Source organism: Xenopus laevis, chromosome 4S, assembly GCF_017654675.1.
Source record: "Xenopus laevis strain J_2021 chromosome 4S, Xenopus_laevis_v10.1, whole genome shotgun sequence".
NCBI lineage: Eukaryota > Metazoa > Chordata > Amphibia > Anura > Pipidae > Xenopus > Xenopus laevis.
This window is the reverse complement of record NC_054378.1, coordinates 86,090,836-86,112,976: the sequence shown is the minus strand read 5'-3', so window position 1 is coordinate 86,112,976 and position 22,141 is coordinate 86,090,836. Positions and strand designations below refer to the sequence as shown.

General features: G+C 39.3%; 1 protein-coding gene across 1 annotated transcript in view; it reads left to right on the top strand.

Annotated features, from left to right (window-relative positions):
* The window catches only part of clca3p.S, a 33,644-nt gene extending 20,676 nt beyond the window's left edge, over positions 1–12,968 (top strand). Inside the window, exons 9-15 of the mRNA XM_018261040.2 lie at positions 1,242–1,419; positions 2,679–2,785; positions 4,784–5,005; positions 7,208–7,478; positions 8,206–8,370; positions 8,855–9,088; positions 11,803–12,968. Coding sequence (XP_018116529.1) covers positions 1,242–1,419; positions 2,679–2,785; positions 4,784–5,005; positions 7,208–7,478; positions 8,206–8,370; positions 8,855–9,088; positions 11,803–12,173 — 1,548 coding nt within the window. The 3' untranslated portion in view covers positions 12,174–12,968. The remainder of the gene's footprint in view (positions 1–1,241; positions 1,420–2,678; positions 2,786–4,783; positions 5,006–7,207; positions 7,479–8,205; positions 8,371–8,854; positions 9,089–11,802) is intronic.
* Positions 12,969–22,141: the final 9,173 nt, after the last annotated feature.

Genomic DNA, 22,141 nt, shown 5'->3' with positions numbered 1-22,141 from the left:
AAGGACAATCTTCCATGGACTGGATGCTCATTTACCTTTGCAAAAGAAGGAGGAACAGATTTGGAGAGTTGTATTGCAATGGAAATGCTACCTGCCTATTGAATAAATCCTTTGGCTGCAGAATCTAGGGGCTCATTTATAAAAACTGGGCAAATTTGCATCTGGGCAGTAACCCTTAGCAACCAATCAGTGTCTGACTTTATTCAGCCAGCTACAGGTTGAACAATGAAAGAAAACCTTTCATTGGCTGCCCAGGTGCAAATTTGAGTTTACAAATGAGTTCCAGTTGCCAAAAGCCTGAAGAAGCAGTATTAAACTGCTATTGTTTTTAAGGGGCACATTTACTAAGGGTCGAAGTGAATTTTCAAATTCAAAAACTTCGAATTTTGAAGTAAATTTGGGGTACTTCGACCATCGAATAGGCCAAAATTCGATTCGAATTGAAAAAACTTTGAATATTAGACCATTCGAAAATTTAAGTACTGTCTCTTTAAAAAACTTTGACTTCGACACTTCGCCAACTTAAACCTGCCGAATTGCTATGTTAGCCTATGGGGACCTCCTAGAACCTATAGTCAGTATTTGGCTAAGTTTTTAGAAGTCAAAGTTTTTTTTTTGAAAATCGTTCGATGGATCGATTAAATCGTTCGAAGCGTTCGCTTCGAACGTTTTCTATGTCCAATCAAACGATTTAAATTTGATCAAAAATGGCTAAATTGACTCAAAAAAAAACTTTGACTATCGAATTTCTACAATTCGACGGTCGAATTTCGAAGTTTTACCACTTTGAAATTCGACCCTTAGTAAATGTGCCCCTAAATGTCCACAATTGGAAAAAAACATTTTCCAAGCAAGGTATTTACAACAGTTATTAAGATATCCTTGTTTTTGAATACATGTATGGGACTTTTTATCCAGAATGCTCTGGACTTTTGGTCTTTCTGTAATATCGATATCCATTAAATACGTCAACTAAAAAATAGTTATTTTTTGTTTCAAGTATTGAACATGGATCAAGTATTGTTTCATCAATACAGTGAAAAAAAGAAACTGATTATTAAAAATTTGAATTATGTGATTAAAATGCAGCCTTTGGGAGATGGCCTTCCGTAATTCGGAGCATTCTGGATAATGGGTTTCCAGAAAGATCCCAGAACTGTGTACAAATATAGTATTTTGTTTACACACAAAGCCTTGTTGTCAGTGTATAATATTTGCTACTATTTTTGTACAATATTTAGGTAAATAGAAATCTTGATCAGAGCACACATGGCACAGAAATTGTGCTGCTAACAGATGGAGAAGATTCTGGAATTAGTGGTTGTTTTTCTGAAGTTACTAAGAGCGGAGCCATTATTCACACAATAGCTCTTGGAAACAAAGCAGACGCGGGTCTTGAAACGCTAGCAGAGCTCACGGGTAGGTTGTTCCCTTATTTATTCTCTGAAAGGACAAACTATTCGTCCCTTGGACACAGGGGGTTATTTACTACTGAATATTTCTCATTATATTATTAAAACAGCTTCAACCAAACTATCATCCACATTTTTAAATTATTTATCAGTAAATTAACTCAGAAAAATCTGGTGCCAGAAAAGACGCGATAAAATTGTGATAAAATCTGAATTGTACAATTTTTTTCTGATTTTACACCTGAAAACTCAGTTTTTACTGATTATCTCCCGAAAACAACAAATTATTCGTATTATTATTATTGTACGAAACCTAGAGCAGAGCATGATATCTTCCAATTGTAAAAGGGACATCTGCCATTGACTTTTGACATGACCTTGGCAGGTTTGAGATGGAGTACTTTTTTATTCAGACTTTTAGCAGCCTCTGCGTTTAATAAATGTGGAAAAAGTTGAGGGTTTTTTTTTCCTATGAAAAATTGTGTTTTCCCCTTTAAAAATTTGGACTAAATAAATAACCCCCTTAAATGGGCGTCAAAATAATTTTGACACACGTCAATTTTGACACAAGCGTAAATTTTTATACACACGATTATTTGGTTCAAATGCATTAAAGACAATGGGCGTCCAAATAATTTCGTTTTTATGCGGCGGATTTTTCATGGGCGAATTGACGCCACTGAGGTGAGGCGTAAGCTGAAGCTGCGATTGACACACATGGCAGATCTAAAACATTTACAGCTATAGTGAAATATATTGCACTGTGTTTGGTACATTCTGTGGCCACCAGTACAGGCAGGTACATCAGCATTTCCTCAGCACCAAGCAAATATTATCAAGAGAACTCTCTCTGCAGGGTTAAAGGGTAAGTGCCTCACTTAGTTCTCCTGTGGGACTACAGCTATTGTAGGACCTGCCAAGCAATGAAAATTCAGCAAAAAAAGTTACAGATGACCTAGGTTAGGTATAAGCAGAATCAGAATAACAGACTTCTAGGTCTCTCCAAAAGCCGTAGGTAGTATGAGCTAAAAAAACTGAAGAACGGATTTTTTTTAGCTTACTTGCGGCTGTAGCTGTGGAACTTCCAGCTTCCATTTGTTTAGCCAGAGCTAGATACAACAAAACCTTTTATAAAAACTTTAAGGGGCTCAAGAGATGTGCAATATATTCATATGGCCACTATTTGAAACTGTATAGTAAAAGGCTTGTGTTGATTCATTTTCTATGTATTATTTTGAATTATTTTGCTTACTGCTGATGTTACAGGTGGCCTAAAACTGTATGCGTCAGATGAAGTCGGTGAAAACGGCCTGATTGACGCTTTCAGTGGGATTGTGTCCAGCACTGGGAATGTAACTCAGCAGTCCCTGCAGGTAATACATTGCTTAGGAACAGTATATATATATATATATATATATATATATATATATATATATATATATATATATATATATATATATATTATTGATTGACAATGCTGAACCCACTAACTAAGGGGCACATTACCAACATTTATCAAAGCAGATGAATGTGTTTGTTTAGGATTCAGGCATCTTTCTGCTTGAAGCTGTAATACCTCACCAAATCATTAATCCCTGGTGCAAGTTTCAAGGCAGGACTAACAGTGTCGGACTGGGATGCCAGGGGTCCACAAGACAACCTCAGACTGAGGGCCCACTTTCCAAGATATTATTCCTCCTCTCCACACTCAACCTCTTTATTCCCCTTTTATATCTTCTTACGATATTCTTCCATTATTACACTTTTTGTTTTCCATAAATAGATAGGGAATGACCGTGAAATAGGCTAAATGGTTAGAAGCAAGAGGGCCCTCTGACACCTTGACCCACCGGGAGTTTTCCTGGTATCCTGGTGGGCCAGTCCCACACTGAGGACTAATGATTCCTGAAACCATCATGATCTGCTTCTGACTCTCGCATGATCATTTCCCCACCTCCTTAGGCTGGCAGTCATTCATCTTCTTTTTCACATTGTTTAATGCCTCCCTCACCTTGCTCAACCTTTTCCTTACCTTGTTCAACCCTCCCCTCATCTTGTTCAACCGTTCCCTCACCTTGTTCAACCCTTTCCTCACCTTGTTGCATGTGGAAGTGATGGATTCGGAAACTTGAAGTCTCTCTGCTTTTAAAATGAACAGCCTATTATCACCTCAAATTTACATTCCTCTCTGCAGGTCAGGGCTATGCATCTTGCAGCCCGCAACCACCAATACACACCCCTTGCCATAAAGTGTAATGTGGGAACTAAAATGTTAGGCACCCCCAAGTGATTGTATGTACTTACCTGAAACCTCGGGCCGGTGCTCCTATCAGCAGAAAACTGCAATGGCCTGGTGTTATACCAGCAAGCAACTCGCATGCGCAACCGGGGCAACTCGCATGCACAGTAGAACGACGGCTTTTCACTCTACTGCGCATGCACAGCCACGAGAAGAAAGAAGATGCCGGAAGAGGATTGTTCTGTGCCCATGGCCTGGCCAGTGCTGTTTTCTGCTGATAGGAGCACCGGCCTGGGGTTTCAGGTAAGTAAATACATTCACGTGGGGGTGCCTAACATTTGGCACTCCCAAGTGGGATATGACTTTCCTTCTCCTTTAAAGGAGAAGGAAAGCTATGGAGGCATTTTATTGGCAATAGATTAGCTGCAATAGTGCCAGCTAGAATGCTATATTTATTCTGTAGAATGTTTTACCATACCTGAGTAAAAAGCTCTAGAAACTCTCTGTTTGTTTAGGATAGGAGCTGCAGTATTAACTTGGTGTGACATCACTTCCTGCCTGAGTCTCTCCCTGCTCTGGGCTCAGATTACAGCAGAGAAGGGAGGGGGGGGGGGAAGTGGAGCAAACTGAGCAAGTGGAGCCCTGGGCAATGAGGTTTAAGCTGAAGGCAGGAAGTCTGATACAGAAGCCCATGTGTACACAATAGAAGGAAAGAAATGCAGTGTTTCTTTTGACAGGGGACTTTGGGGGTTTACTGGTATATTTAGATGGACCTTTCTGATAAGGCGTACTTAGTTTTAACCCTCCTTCTCCTTTAAGATTATTATAAAATCTACTAAAATCTAATAATAATGCAACTGATCTGGCCCATCCAGTCCTTATGAGGGACTGTGCCCTTAAAACTTAATATGCATTTCCAGACTGTGTTTAGTTTCTTGATAGGACTAAATATACTTATATTAACTACAATAAATGCTGATCACATGGGTTCGTTAGACCATTTATAGCCTATTAAGTCTCCCATTCATAGACTATTAAGCCTATTATAAAATGTACCATCATTTTTATTTACATAAAGGATTTCAAATGTTTTTTTATAATATTTAATGTGTTCACTTTTTTTCAATTACAGATTGAAAGTTCTGCTACACAAGTCAAACCAAACAGTTGTTTAGATGGCAGAGTAGATATTGACAAGACTGTGGGAAATGACACTTTCTTTTTGGTCACTTGGGATTCTGCAATCCCCAACATATCTCTGACTGATCCAAATGGAAAAGTTTATACAGAGGCTGGTTTTAAAAGTGATCAAGTTTCAAAATCAGCTCGCCTCCTTATTCCTGGCATGGCACAGGTAAATTGACTTCATATTAGAAGTTACTGGTTTAGGTTATTGGCACATGTGTAATTGGGTATCTGCAGTTTTCTTTTAGTGAACCTCTTATGGATTGAGAGGATGCTTATAGCACGAAATTGCAAAGGTAATGTTATTTGGATATAAGATGCAAGCTTCCCATTAACAACAATAGGAATCACTTCTTTTCCAGCAGTCCAACTGATCTCTGCCATAGAGGCACGCTAATAAATACATTTCTTCCAACTGTCCCATTTTAAGTGAGACAGTCCCACTTTTGACAGCGCAACCTGCAGTCCTGCATTTTTACTGAAGAGTCCCAACTTTCTATTTGATCTCCTGCGCTAAACAGTTATAAAAAGATAAAAAGTTTCTGCCTTAATTAGCTTTTGGCAGAGAGCCCAGAATAGATACTTAAATACTTTTTTAACAGTTTTAGATAATGAGGTCTCTTGGGAGAACTAAGACTCACATCTTAAAGGACAATTCACTTTTATTAGCAAAACTGTAATAACACATAAAAACCACAATAATGTGTTCAAACTTTCATAACCTGGCAAATTTTGTAAAATGGACATGGTAATTAGTCCCATTTGTCCCGTTTCATAAATATCGGGAGGTATGTAAATATACAGGTACAAGTATAGAATCTGTTATTCAGAAATCCATTCAGAAAGCTCTGAATTATGAGAAAGGCCTTCTCACATAGGGGTTTATGTAATAAAAGACACTTAAGTTTACCCAGGAGCAGTACCCAGTAGCAACCAATTAGCAGGTACCATTCACTAGTCACCTCTTTAAAAGCATGCATCTTATTGGTTGCAACTGAAACAGAAAGCTATGAACAATAAGGGGCAGATTTAGTGTCGAATATCGAGGGTTAATTAACCCTCGATATTTGACTGTCGAAGTTAAATCCTTCGACTTCGAATATCGCAATTCGTTCAATCAAATAATCGAAGGAAAAATTGTTCCATTTTAATCCATCGATCAAACAATTTTTCTTCGACCAAAAAAAGCTTAGAAAGCCTATGGGGACCTTCCCCATTGGCTAACATTGAGGTTCGGTAGGTTTTAGGTGGCGAAGTAGAGGGTCGAAGTTTTTTTAAAGAGACAGTACTTCGAATGGTCGAATGGTCGAATAGTCGAACGATTGAATCGTTCGATTCGAATTTGTAGTCGAAGGTCGAAGTAGCCAATTCGATGGTCGAAGTAGCCAAAAAAACATTCAAAATTCGAAGTTTTTTTATTCTATTCCTTCACTCGAGCTAAGTAAATGTGCTCCTAAATGTGTAGAATTATAGAGCATTTGTTCTTTAGGTGGGGTCAGTGGCCCCCATTTGAAGCTGGAAAGGGTCAGAACAAGATAATAAAATAATTAAAAAATTATACAAAAAGAAAAAATTAAATTTAAATTAGCTATTCTATAACATACTAAGAGTTAACTTAAAGGTGCACCAAATGTGTTAAATGATTTCTTTAGCAGAATGGGAATCCAAATTACACAAAGACTCCTTATCAGGAAAAACCCAGGTCCTGAGTATTTTGTGTAATAGGTCCCATGCCTTTATTTAATATAGGTATGACCACAATAAGTACGTACAGCTATGTTGTGTTGTGTAGCACCATGGTCCTAGAGGAAAGTTGTTTTGTTTCACTGTGTACTGTACAAACGTATATGGATGAAATAACAATAAACTCACTCTTGACTCTTGACGTAGTTGTGTATAGGGCTCATATACTAAGTGCAGGGCAGGATGCAAAACAGACACAATCTGCCATGTTTATTTCACTGTGTCTCTTGCCCTGCAGAAAGAAAAATTGTCACAGGTCTCTTCACTCAAAAACAGAACACAGATTTTTGTTGCCCAGTAAATAACAATGCGGCCTGCATTTTCTATTGGACTTGCATCTGGGGTGTCAGTAAATGACCCCCAATATTTTCTATAAAACATGACAACTTCTGCCTGCCTGCACATGAATAACTTCTATTGCAAATAGGACTCTCTGAAAAACTAGTATGCACCTTTGGAAGCAATGTCATCAGATCATAAATGCTTTTTAAATGAAACTAAAGCAAATATATAATTCATGTGCTGTATTATATCTGCCCTTTAACATATGCTATTACTATTCTCTTATGTGTGTAACTTTTGAACCATGCCCTATATTTAATATTGTTCAATTATTTTTTTGTTATAGATTGGAACATGGCATTACAGACTTTGTAGCACTGTTGTAACTGATCAAGTAATTGGCATAACGGTCAATTCCCGAGCATCAAATGAAGATGTGCCACCCATAGTTGCAGAGGCTTACATGAGTGATGATTCCAGCACATACCCTAAGCCAATGATTGTGTATGCAATAGTTACTCAGGGACTTTCACCTGTTTTGGGGGCAAAAGTTACTGCTGTTATTGAGCCACAGAATGGAAACATTCAAACGTTGCAGCTTTTGGATAATGGAGCAGGTATAGTATTTTCTTGACAATGGGGAGGGTTGGGAGAGAGACGAAGGGGAGAGCGACAGAGGGGAGGGAGGGGAGAGGGACAGAGGGGAGGGTGGGGGACAGAGGGGAGGGTGGGGGACAGAGGGGAGGGTGGGGGACAGAGGGCAGTAAACACAGACCAGGAGTAGGCAGAAGACACTTTAACAGGTACCTTCCCAGAGCCCCCCTATCGTTGTGCCCTACAATGGCAAATAGTCCCTTTAACAATTGGGACATGTTTTTTACCCTCAGTGTTCTCAATATTTTTAGGCTGTTTGCGCTGGTTTTAGTTTGATAATCTCATAAATTCAATTTTGTTATAACTTTTCCTTGAACCAATTTTATCAAGGATAATTATTTTAAGGCCCATTTGGGAGTTTGGTCGAATTTCTTTTTATAAAAAAATTAGAAAAAGTCGAGTTTTAGTAGAGACTTCACATTAGTAAACCCCATGCCTTTGTACCTTTACATATTATATTTTATATATTTTAATATTATATATATATATATATACATATATATATATATATATATATATATATATATATATATATATATATATATACTGTATATAATATTAATATATATTAATATATAATATATAGACAGTATATTCACTTTTAAGGTAAGAGTAAAGGGAAGGAACTGCAATCTACAATGTATTTGCTGACATATTTTATCATTATAACAATTTAATCTTCTTTCAAAGGTGCGGATATTATCAAGAATGATGGTATCTATTCCAAATATTTTGTTCAGTTCTCTGGGAATGGTAGATACAACTTAAAAGTTCGTGTAGAAAGCAAAGATCAAAACTCAAACCTTGCAGCATCAGCAAGTCGTGCCCTTTACCTGCCTGGCTACATTGTGAATGGTAAGGCAATGCCTACAATTAGCAGTAAATTGCAGATGTTAGCCCTCTAAGAATATTTTTCCTTTTAATGCAACAAATTCTTTATTTGTATAAAAGCACCACATCAGCAATGTTTCATACATGGAGAATAAAATTAACAGGTATGACCAAGATTCACTTAATGGGTTTCATTCATTGTGCTTGTATATAAGTGAATATTAAAACATTGGCATAGTGGTCATTTTCCACAGTGGACTTTATTTATTGGTATATTTCTGTTCAGTTATGCCTTATCCATAGAATAACAAAGCAGACCTTTATGAAAAATGCTGGACTGCGTACCTTTTTGTGATGCTTGGGATGCTCTTGTTTTGCTGAATATGTTTGTACCATATTTGCCCGTTCAAGTAATTTATCTGTACAATCTGAAGTTTCATACAGACAATGTTTTGAACAATATAAACTATCAGTATTTGTTTTTTGTTTTTGTTCTTTTTTTCTGTAGGCACTGTATTCCGTAACCCTCCAAGGCCCAAAGATACTGTTATTGAAGACCAGAGTTTAGGGAACTTCACCAGGACGGTTTCAGGTGGTGCCTTTACTGTAACCAATGTGCCATCAGGGCCTCTACCAGACATGTTTAAACCTGAGAGAATTACTGATCTGGATGCAAAAATTAAGGGGAAAGAAGTCGAAGTAACTTGGACAGCCACTGGTGACGACCTGGACCAAGGAAATGGTAAATAGCATTATTCACACTTCAATTGATCCCAGGGCTAGCCACACAATGACTAACTAGAATGAGGGCTTCAATATGTGATTTTGGATGGTTATGATATATCAGTGACATTATTCATAATTTTATTTTGTGTAAGTGTCTAGATAATCAGGGCATAATTGATTCATTGCCAGCAATTCCCCCTTAATTATCATTAGTTGATTGAACCTACCCTCTACCACCTATCTTCTGTTTCACTCCCCATAAAATAGAGCCCTGTACAACCTATTTCCATCTACATGCTCCACATAATACATACCTCTTTTGATTCTTACTGAATCTTACTCTGTGTGACTTAAAACTGCACCATAATCTATATCTGGTTAACTGATACAGCCACATCGGATGTGCTTAAAACTAAATGTCATTGGGATTTCTACATGCCTGAGGTGAAGACTACTGAAGATCAAATACAGTATGCCATGGAAGTATGTCACCAAATTGTACATGTCCAGTTGGATGGTCTGCGAACATCTCTATCTACCACCTGTCTAGTTTTGAACTGGACAGTCTGGATTTTGCACAGACTGTCCAGTTCAAAACTGCTTGGATGTACACCTTGTTATTATGCAACTAAAACTTGCCTCCAAGCCAGAAATTTCAAAATAATCACCTGATTTGAAGGCACTGGAAGCAACATCCAAGAGGTTGATGAGCAATTTGTTCTTGTCGAGCCTGTAGTTGGGGATCACTGCTTTAGATGATTTTTCTGATCTAAGGAAACCTAAGTATACTCATCTTCTTAATTCAATAAATTTAATTTTAATTTACATAGCAACATAACATAGTAAGTTAAATTGGAAAAAGACACATGTTCATCAAGTTCAACCTTTTATATGCTTTTTTTTACTTCCAAAGGACCCGCTACTCGATAATTAATGAATCAATATTCTTTATTCATAATTATGTATCCAACATTTTGGCCCAGATTAGGCCCTAATCTGGGTTCCCACATGTCATCTGGAAGACTATTTACCTACTGGTAAATAAAGCTTTAGATAGATTATTATATGATCCCCTTATATATTTATGCATAGTCATCATATCACCCCTTAAGTGCCTCTTCTCCAGTATGAACAACCCCGACTTGGCCAGTCTTTCCTCATAGCTAAGATTTTCCATACCTTTACCAGCTTAGTTGCCCATCTCTGTACCCTCTCTAATTAAATAATGTCTTGTTTCAGCACTGAAAACTGTAGGGCATATTCTAGATGGGGCTGTACCAGCGATCTGGACAGTGGAAAAATTACCCCTCCTCCTGCGAATCTATGCCCCTTTTTCTATGCTCCTTTTTGTCTTGTTTGCCCTTGTGGCTGCTGACGCATTGCTTGCTACAGCCAGTTTTATTATCTACAATTATCTTCAGCCATTAAGGGTATAAGTGGCTTGCATTTTTTTACAACCCAAGTGCATAACTTTACATTTATCGACATTAAATCTCACCTGCCACTTAGCCGCCCAGATTGCGAGCTTGTCAAGATCCTGCTGCAAGGATGCTGCATCCTGAATGGAATTAATTGGGCTGCATAGTTTTATGTCATCTGCAAACTGATACATTACTTACAATACCCTCCCCTAAGCCATTAATGAACAAGTTAAATAAATGTGGACCCAATACAGAACCCTGAGGGACCCCGCTAAGAACTTTAGTACAAGTAAAGAATGTTCCATTCGCAACCAACCTCTGTACCCAATCCTGTAGCCAGTTTCTTATCTATGTGCAGACGACATAATTTAGCCCAACAGACCTTAGTTTACAAAGCAATCATTGCACGGTATCAAACGCTTTGGCAAAATGGATCACATCCACTGCTCCCCCACTATCCAGCATCCTACTTAATACTATTTGACATGAACTATCCTTCATAATGCAATGCTGATTACTTCTCGTAATGCCATTCACTATGACAAAATTTGGAATGTGATCCCTTAACAAGCCTTCAAATAATTTGCCCACCATGGATGTCAAACTGGCCTATAATTGGCAGACTGAGATCGTAATCCCTTTTTAAATATAGAAATGACATCAGCTTTCCTCCAATCCAAATGTATCTTGCAAGATGAAAATGAGATAATCAGAAATAGAGGCCGATTTAAAACTGAACTAAGCTCTCTTAGTACCCAAGGGTATATTCCATCTGGCCCTGGTGCCTTGTTCACCTTAATTTTTAATAAAACGTTATGAACCATATCCTGAGTCAGCCACTGACTAGTTTGACTTAATGGCGTTACTTATGGTTGTGATTTGCTGCAACTACTGTATATAAGCATACTCACACAGGTCAGTGACACACTGAATCATTTTTCGTGCACACCAGCATTGCTCTATAGAGTACATAGAGGACATTATTACATTAGATATCATATACTGTAAGTATGCACCATCCTTAGCAAACAGATATATGTTACCACCCTAACAGCTATGACACAGTGATGTAATTATAGCAGTATAAAAAGAACATTTTTTACTTTTGGCCACTGTACAATAGACTGTGTGATTTAGTCTGCGACAAGAAGCGAGCTGCTTGACATGACTGATGCTGATTTATTCCTGGTTCCCAGCCTTAGCAATCATTCTAATAGCATAAAGATGAACTCTGTGTGTACTTAATAATTGGTTTATATCCATGTAGAAGTCTAACTTATTTAACTGATATACTATGTTCCAATTTCAGCTTCAATGTATGATTTAAGAATGAGCCTCAATTCTAAGGATCTTTTAGAAAACTTTGAGAATGCGACCAACGTAAATGTCACCCATCTCACTCCACAGGAGGCTGGTGCCAGAGAAACCTTTACATTCACACCAGAGAATATTGTCATAAAAAATGGCACCATCATTTTTTTTGCACTGATTGCCTTTGATGAAGCTGGACTGAAATCAGACACCTCTAACTTAGCAAGGGCAACTTTCTTTGTACCACAGACTAACCCAGGCAATGGCTCAAATCACAGCAATTTTAATACACTGACCATTATATTGGTGGGACTGATGGTTATGTTAACACTGGTGATTAATTCGGCAGTTTTAGATATTGCTTGCTAAACTGGAACCAAGACTGCAAGAAGAACACTAAGCACAGAGATCAACATTAATGCCTTTCTTCTGGTGGTATAAGAAATGTACAGTCAGATCAGTGACTAAAAAGCACCAGCTGCAATGGATATGTCTCTTCCATTGAAGAGACGAAATACACTGTGAGCAACATGAGCCCAATGAATAGGTCTTGCACTGGATAATGCATTCTACCTATTGTTTTAATGTAAGCTCCATAGGATTTATTATTTTTACACTATATAATGCAACTTAACAGAAACTAAAAAAAACACTTTTACACTGGATTCCACTTTTAAGCTCATCATTGCAGTTGTGGACTGAAGAGCAAGGACTTTATACCGCCCCCCTCACTTTGAAATGAGCCTATTCAGTAGGGCTTATGTAGGAACGTTGCATAAGCACTATCTGAACTTTCAGAAATTGTTTTAGACAGACATACCTCATTTCACAGATTGCCTGTTTCTGCTGGATGTGATTATTTCCTTAAACCCTTTAAACACACGGTGTATAGCAACCCCTCCTTCACATTGCTCCATTATGAAATCTAGGACTTGAAGTCCCTCTGCTTTTCAAAGAACATGTGCACCACCCACTATGGAAAGCAGAGGGACTCCAAGTTCCAGAATCCATTGCGTCAAAATGGAACAACTTGAGGTAGGGGATCAATTACACCGTAAACCTAAGGGATGTTGGTATGGTTTGTCAGAATGTCATGGTTTCCCTCTATCTATAGAATCAGGTATGTTTGTGTACAAACAAATACAATACAATTTATTTTTGAAAGTTTTATGGAATGTTTCTATGTTAGCCCATCCAGTGTGCCTGAGCCGGCGGGGCCCACAAGGACTGGGGCCTACTGGGTTTTTTCCTGGTGCCCCGCTGGCTCAGTCCGACACTGGATGGGCCCAGACCATATCCTTGCATGGAAGCCGGGCTTCCGACCTCCCTCCCTGCCCCTGGCGCTACTGAAAGAAAAAGAAGGTAGGCGTGGGGGGGTGGCGGAGGGGGTTTGCGGCTCGGAGAGGGGGGCCAGAGGGCACGTTGCATCTGGGGTGGGGGGCCCAGGGGTGGGCCCGAGGCAGCAGTCCCGGTGGTCCCCAGGCCAACGCTGAGCCCATCTGATTGAGATCATATCAAATCCCTCCCAGGACCGCCATCAGAAATCGCAGGGCCCCATACGACAAAATTTCCTGGGCCCCCTGGGCTGCGCCCACCGCAAGCCCCACCTACAGGTTCGCCCTCCCCACCCCACAGTAAAAAAACAAAAAAAATATTGGTGGCTAGGGTTCCCACATGTTAATAAAAAATAAAAAGATATTGGTGGTCAGGGCCCCCCATAAAAAACATTTGTGGCCAAGGCCCCCCCATTAAAAAATATTGGTGGCTAGGACCCCACATGAGAAAAAAAATTGGTGGCCAGGGCCCCCCCCCACATTGTAAGAAAATTGGTGGCCAGGGCCCTTTAAACGTTCATGCCTTCCTGAAGTCAGCAGCTCTCAGAAAGATGGGGGGCCCGGCTAATCAAGTAAGTGTGGCGTGGCCGGGGCCCCCCTTACTCTCAGGGCCCCCTACAACTCTCCCCCGTGGCCCCCCCGATGGCTGCCCTGATCCCCCCTATATAATACACTCCTGTTATCTATAAACCTGAGACACTGGCAGCAGTGAGGGTAAAGTTGCTCCTTTTACAGAGCTCCAGAACAAATATACATATTGCACTCTAAAAAATAGTATATATTTTTACACTTTGTGGAAGTGAATCAGTATATGAGAAGTTTGTATGTAGTATATCTTATAAAATATCAGGCTGTGTTTTTGTTTTTAGCTATTCTACCGATGCTACATGCCTCCAAACTGTAGAAAGGAGGAGTATATTGTTTTGGGGTGGCCAGCATGCAAAGTTATCCATATCTTTTTATAATCGGATACACAAATGTCCTGTTTTTTTTTTTTCGTGATAAAAAGGGCCTGCCACACAGGGAATGACACTAAAAAATTATCATTGTCACCACCATTTGGGCAATAAATGGATAATAAAAGTCACCTAGAAGTTCCATCACAAATATAAAACTCTTTGACTTGGCCTTGCAAGTAAGCTATAATGGAAGTGTGACTGATGGAGCCAAAATTGCTTTAAACACAAAGGAAAATGAGAATTGATCCCTAAACAGTAATAATTTATTTGCAATTGCATATATTTTCAAAAACATGGTTTATTTGTTACAAAGTTTTTATGATGAGTTTGCTTAGCCACTAAACTATACTGGTATACTGCTTGTTACACCCCAAACTTATCCTTTTAATGGTTGTCCTAGGCCTTTAAAAGTAATGTGTTGGTTTTGGCAATCTCTTTTATTAAGCTACGGCGGGGGATGATCATTCTGGGGAATCAACACTTTGGTCAGGAGACACTTTTCCAGAGAAATGTAGGGCTCTCGGAAAAATTAATTGATCAATCCTTTTTTGTGTTTGCCCCTTCGTTTACATCATTATTTTCTACACAATTGTTTGATTTGGATATGTCATTGAATTGTAAAATTTTATTTTACAACTATTCTTGCATTAATAAAGGATTTTTTTTTTCATTTGTGTTCTTGGGTTTCATTTTTGTTAATGTTTTTTCTACTCTGCTAAGTAATGCCAGCTGTCTTCTTAAGAATTAGAAGACCAGAAACATTTAAAAACGTCAATTATTTATATGAGTCTATCAGTAGCTTCTATTTTATGCCTGTAAAATTTTCTATTTGAAGCTTTTTTGCAATATGTTTGCTCTCAGCTATGCTGATCTCAGCCTTCTTTTTTGCCGCTGTTCACCTTTATATTTAATGAAACCTTGAATTAAACATGCATAAACTACACCAAAAAGCCATGCAAAACAAAAATACATATAGTGTTAATTAAAAATATGTGTATTAACAAGTAATACAGAATTTTCAAAGGTGCAGACTTTTAAAGGGGATCCCCCCCAAACTTAAAAAATTTCAAAGCAACTTTCCAATATACATTTATTACAAATTTTAATTGGTTTTGATGTTTGCCGCAATTTATAAGTGCTTTCAAAATCACTATCTGTCCCTTTATATTCTAGGCATTGCTGAAAAAAATTCTGAAATATGTATAAACATTAAACTTACAACCATCCAGCCATTATAAAATTTGCCTGCTTTAAATTTTTTTTAATGAAGCTGAAAAAATCGAAACAGTTATGTGAAGTAAGTGTTTGTACTTGCGCATACACCGATTCCTGACTTGGCCAAACTGCACATGCTTCTGCAGGCTTTGTGCCGCCGAAGACATATTCTTTGCGCTGGTTGTTGATACTTCTGGTATTACTTCAGAGCTGGTTCTAATGACGCCCTCCGTTGCCCCTCAGCGCTTACCTTTTCCTGCTCTGGAGGGGATCTGTGGGGTGGGGGCATATAGATACCACAGAGAGCGCATCTGCACTCTCTCGTGCACTAGAAAGCTGATTTTAAAAACGGGAAATTCGGCTCTTAAAGGAGAATTCAACCATTTAAGAAAAAAACCCGTACCCCCCCACCCTACGGAGACGCCCTACCCCCAGCCCAGCTGCCCCTCCAGAGAAATGCCCCATACTTTATACTTACCCCTCGGCACAGATGCTGGCATCGGAGTTCCACGCAGCCATCTTCCGGGTCCACGGCAAGCTGAGTGGGAGCAGTTGGAGCAATTTGCCAGTTTGTGACAACTGTGCATGCACCGAAACTCACGAAAATTGCCGAAGCGTCGGAAGAAGACACGAAGACCCGGAAGATGGCTGCGTAGAACTCTGATGCCAGAATCTGTGCCAAGGGATTTAAGTATAAAGTATGGGTCATTTCCCTGGGGGGGGGATTAGACTGGGGGGAGGAGGGTCTACGTGGGGTGGGGGGTATGGGTTTTTTTCTTAAAGGGTTGAATTCTCCTTTAAAGGCAGGGCCAGAACTAGGCACATGCCTAGGGCTCAATAATGTGGGGGCACGGACACATATCTCATTTGAAGCCTGCCCCTAGTCCGGGCTCTTTGCGCCCTCAAGTTTTTCTCTCCCACTTCCTATCTGCGTGACAAGTGGACATTTGTTCTATCATGCCCACGGGTGAGGGGGGAGATGTGGCCAGCCATGTATCTTAGGGCTTTTTTGCCACCCCTGGTAACCTGCTCAGCGCTGCAACCTGAAGAGAGTTTAAAGTGGACCTGTCAGCCAGACACAAAAATCTGTATAATAAAAGTCCTTTTCAAATTAAACATGAAATCCAATTTCTATTTTTTTATTAAAGCATTCATAGCTGTTGTAAGCTCATTTAAAAATCTCAGCTGTCAATCATATATTGTCTGCCCCATATCTATGCTTTAGGCATAGAGGCAGGGCAAACAATTTCTTTCACTTTCCATTCAGCACTTCCTACATGTCACTGCTCTCCACATTCCCCGTTCTCTTAAATATTTAATTGTGTAGCCAGTGCATGGGGATGGACATCAGGTCCCCCATCCTGGTGTACAAACAAGATTCTGAGATGATACAAGGCTTGCCTTAATAACAGTGTCCACAAAATGGCTCCTGCCTGCTTGCTATAATTATACATTTCCAGACTGAAAGAAACAAGATTAAAATAATTTATATAGTGTAATTCAAGTTAATTTTGATTGACTTTGATTTTGAATAATTTCTTTGGGTGTCAGGTCCCCTTTAATTCACTTTATTGGCATGGCGTCCCTGTACTACCGAGAGTAAAAAAGAAACAGGGATGTAAACAGTAGTGTCCGCAGGCCCAACATCTATCAGAGAAAGTATAAAGGGTCTTGTGGGAGCTCTAAGGCAGAGTCCTCATGTGTGTATGTGTGAAAAACATAAACATCAAAGTTTGGGGAGGTCTAAAATGATTTTTGCTGTTATGTCTTGAAAAGTTTAGTTACAGTGCTTTCAGACTAATTACCAGAGAGATAATAAAGTGAGAGGTAAGGGAAGTATTTGTATAGTACTTTTCTTCAATGCGATTTGTAACAAAGTACTTTATTACAACAATCACAGCAAGTGAAGATGGAGTGATTTTTCCAGGGTCACAGGGATTCAAAGCAGGGATCTCTAGATTTAGCCAAAAGCAGATCACTTGAGCTTTATCTTAACAATTACTTCTATTAAGAATACAGTTAACCCACAGGGACACATAAAATACATTCAATTATACTATATATATATAGATATGCATTGTTTGCATATAACCACTAGATGGCAGTCAAATGTAATATCAACTGAGTGTCTATCTTGCATAAAGTAGCAATAAATACAGTTACATATGCTTTTGAAACAGTTCCATTATAAAACTTAGGATATTTCTGTCAATTGCACTAAAAAGGGGATAAATATAATATGGGCTGGAAAGAGAGACTGGGGTGGTATTGGCTGGAAAATGCTATGGGTTGGGGATTTATTATGCTAATTGAGTGGAGAGGATAGGAATGGGACTATATGGGGTGTCCAAAACAAAACCACTGGTCAATCTGATGTAGGCAAGCTCCTGATAACAGATCAAATACAAATATGTCAAGGAAAATAGTGGAAAGTTTCAGGATACCTACAATATGCTCCCACTCGGGAAATATCATCAAGCAACATGGTCTTAGTTACCATTGCTATGCAGATGATCCCCATTGGTACCTGTCTGTTAAACCAGACAATAGAGATCCAGTATCCACAATCACTCGGTGCTGAGCTGATTTGCAAGTGTGGATGAACCGGAACTGGCTTCAAGTAAACCTAGACAAATCAGAGGTACTTGTAATCGCACGGCAGAGGCTAATAACAAGATGGCAGAGAACACAGCCAGTAGATTTAGAACTTGGGAGTGTAAAATTATATTTCTCAGAACAGGTGTGCAGCCTGGGTGTGACTCCATATCAGGGATCCCCAAACCTTTTTATCCACATTAATATGTAAAAAAAGTTGGGAGAGCAACACTAACATACCTGTATAAAAATTTCCTGGGGTGCCAGATATGGCCTGTGAGTAGTTATTGGTAGACCCTATGTAGAACTTGCAGCCTACGAGAGGCTCTGTTTGGCAATAAACATGGTTTTTATTAACTAAAGCTTGGCTTCAAGCCAGGAATTCAGAAATAAACAGCTGCTTTGATGCCACTGAGAGCAACATCCAATGGGTTGGTGAGCAACATGTTGCTTGAGAGCCACTGTTTAGGGATCACTGCTCTACATAGTGATTTCTCCCTCAAACATCAGATGTCAGCTACCACCAGATCAGCATTCTTCCATCTCAGAAACATTACAAGAATAAAACATCTGATTCCAATGGAAGGCATGCCAAAATGAATGCATACTTTTGTATCCTGACTGGATTACTGCAATGCCTTGTTTTATGGTCTCCAAGAGAACCAAAATGCAGGCTCCTTACCCATCACCACCATCTATATCACATAACACCAGTTCTACTCTCCCTACCCTGGCTTACAATTAAATGAAGAATTGTCTTCAAAATTAGTCTTCTTACCATCACTTCATAATCAAGGCCTTGTGTATCTGGAAGAGCTTCTGATTTATCATGCACCCACCTCATGCAACCCCTTTTAACTATAACTAAAATATAAATATAATATAACTAAAATAACTTTTAGTATTGTATAGAATGACCAATTCTAAGCAACTCTTTTAATTGGTTTTGATTATTTTTTATATTAGAGAGTTAGTGATTGGGGAGCACCGCCCATCAAACACAGAGGATGGTGTGCAGGGTCAAATAGTAATTATAATTGAAGAAAGAAAACAGAACTGACCCACATAACTGCACCTTCCCATCCATAAATTCCAAGACTCCAATGAAGCAAAATTAAATTAAAACTTAACCTTTAATAAATCGTTAAAACCAAAGTCTAGAGAGCAACATTAAAATTGAGGTTAGGTATAGGAGGCTGATTGACACAGTAACACCGGGTTCGAGGGGAAATGTGCTAATTGCATTTGAGTCAATACAAAGTTGCGGTTGGAACACAGATGGTAGTTATTTGGCACATAGGCCAAGCTACACGTCTAGCTGGTACAGCCAAGATTGCCCGACACCAAACCAACCCCTTCACCCACTTGAGGATCCCTCCCTTGTGGTATTAGGTTAGATGAGTGAGAACCAAGGTAACATCAGCCTTAAGGTGCTTAAGTACGTTAGAAGCTCAAATGTACCAAAGGTACACGTATCAAATAGTATCAGACCCACGGATCATTCAATTGTCCAACCCCTTCACCCACAGAGGTCCCTTCCCGATCCGATCACCCAGTTAGCCAATTCTATGTCCCTATCAGACGCCTGCCTAACCAGAAACTAAAAATGCGCCTGACGCGCGTTTCACCCGCCAAGTTGCAGGCTTTGTCAAAGGCAAAAGAAAAACCGGTATTGCACTCCTATTTAACACCACGGAAAAAACAGTAACAGTTTGAATCAGCCAATCGGAGCGCTCCACCTCATGCTCTGCGTCACAATGGAGTAGGAGCCAATCACCGCACTATTCGTTACAGTGGGGCAGGGCGCTGTCAGAATGTGAAACCTGCCTGCGATAACAGATCGGCTATTGCTAACACTGTACGGTTACAGCAGCCCAATGTGCAACATTGTATCGCGTCTGATTACATCCTTTCCCCAAGGACAGTAACAGATTCATTGTTGCAAAATACATTGGCCAAAGTAGCGATATATGCGGGATACAAATAATGGCATTTTGCTAATTGTGCAAGACAATACAGATATATTTGGGAAAACCGTAAGTGCTCAACATCCAAGGGATATGTATATATCTCCCTCTATCCCCCCATTAACCCTGTGTAGTAAAGCACCAGGATTATGGGACAGCAAGAGTGCCAAAAAGGCATGTATTCTTGGGGCTAAATGGTGAGTGTCCATTCTCCCAAATCTAGTGAGTATAAAAAAACACATATAGGTCATGTCACCCACTTGCCTAATAGAACCAGTGTTTAGTCACCAAAGCGCATTGGTTATGCAAGCATGAAATGGCATAAGGAGAGACCACAGTATATGTAATTGATCGTCACAAATTGAAACGACAGGTGTTTCGATTATAGCATAATTATAGCATAGTAGAAGAGCTGTTATATGTTTGTGGTCATACAGTGTCAACAGCACAATATATTGTCGGTCCTAACTGTTATATCGAACGCTGCTAAATGAATATATTCATTGTGATGCTCTCATTGAGGCCATTAGGGCTCAATGCATTCATCAAGAATATCCACTCACTCTCTCTGGATAAAAGAGCTGTTTCCAGGTCTCCCCCTCTTATGCCAAGGGAGACTTTCGAGAGACCCATTGCTTTCAGACCAGAGCTCAAGTGATTATGGACTTCAAAAAAATGTCGACTGACCGGTGGTAATTTTTTATGTGCTTTTAATAAATCCAGTGCATTATTGATACTGTGGATATGCTCCATCAATCTTTTCTTGAAAGCACGTTTGGTTTTACCAATATATATTTTCTTACAGGGACAAGTCAGCATGTAGACAATATTATTGGTATTGCATGTAAAATTATGTGTGATCTTATGCCTTCTGCCAAATCTATCAACCACCTGATTTTGATTATGCATATATTTGCAAACTTTACATTTGCCACATGCTGAAGTCCCATTCGCATATATCTGTGGTTGTTTGGAAAAATGACTCTTAACCAACCGATCTCTAAGATTCGGTGCCCGCCGACAACAAGTTAGAGGTCGTGGTCCCACCATTGTAGAGAGTACTGGATCCGTATGTAGGATATGCCAGTGTTTCTTCAGAACTGAATCTATAATTGGCCATTGTTTGCAGTAGGTGCCAATAAATCTAATGGGCTGTCCAGTATTCTGTGGGTTACGTTTGCTTGATTCCAATAGAGAGTCTCTAGGGGTCTTGATCGCTCTGGTGTAAGCTTGATGGATCACGTTCTGTGAATACCCCCTATGTTTTAGACGTTCAGTCAATTCACTTGCCCTCTTGCGAAACAGTCCTGAATCAGAGCAATTACGTAGTAACCTCAAGAATTCACCTACAGGGATACCTTTTTTAGTAGACATTGGGTGATGGCTTCGAAAGTGAAGGATAGAATTAGTCGCAGTGGCTTTGCAATACAAGTCGTGCCAATGGTACCATCCTCCCTGATCATAATAGTGATGTCAAGGAAGTCAATGCTCTCCTTACTAATGGTGTGTGTGAGTTTGATATTAAGATGATTAGTGTTTAAGCATTGCAGGAATTCGCTTAAACCCTCACTAGTGCCAGTCCAAAAAAACATCAGGTCGTCAATATAGCGAAACCAATAAGATATGTGTTTGGTATATTGCGCCATATGATCACCAAAGACACTATTAGCCTCCCACCAGCCCATAAACAAATTGGCATATGTGGAGGCGAAGGCTGCACCCATAGCGACACCCCTGACTTGTAAATAGAATTTTTCATTGAACACGAAAAAATTGTGATTCAGGCAGAAATCAGTGAGATCTGCCATAAAATCTATGAATTGGCCATCCCAGTCAGATTCTGTCTCCATGAAGTATCGTATCGCTTGCAAGCCTTGTTTATGGGAGATGGAGGAGTAAAGGGATTATGATTATTTTTTATAGTTTAATATGTTTGCCTTTTTCTTCTGACTCTTCCAGCTTTCAAATGGGCGTCACTGACCCCTTTTAAAAAGCAAATGCTCTGTAAGGCTACAAATGTATTGTTATTGCTACATTTTATTCCTCATCTTTCTTTTCAGGCCTCTCCTATTCTTATTTCAGTCTCTTATTCAAATCAATGCATGGTTGCTAGGGTAATTTGAACCCTGGCAACCACATGAAATTGCTGAAATTGCAAACTGGAGAGCTGCTGAATAAACAGCTAAATAATTTAAAAAGCACAAATAAAAAAATGAAAACCAATGGCAAATTGTCTCAGAATATCACTGTCAACATCATACTAAAAG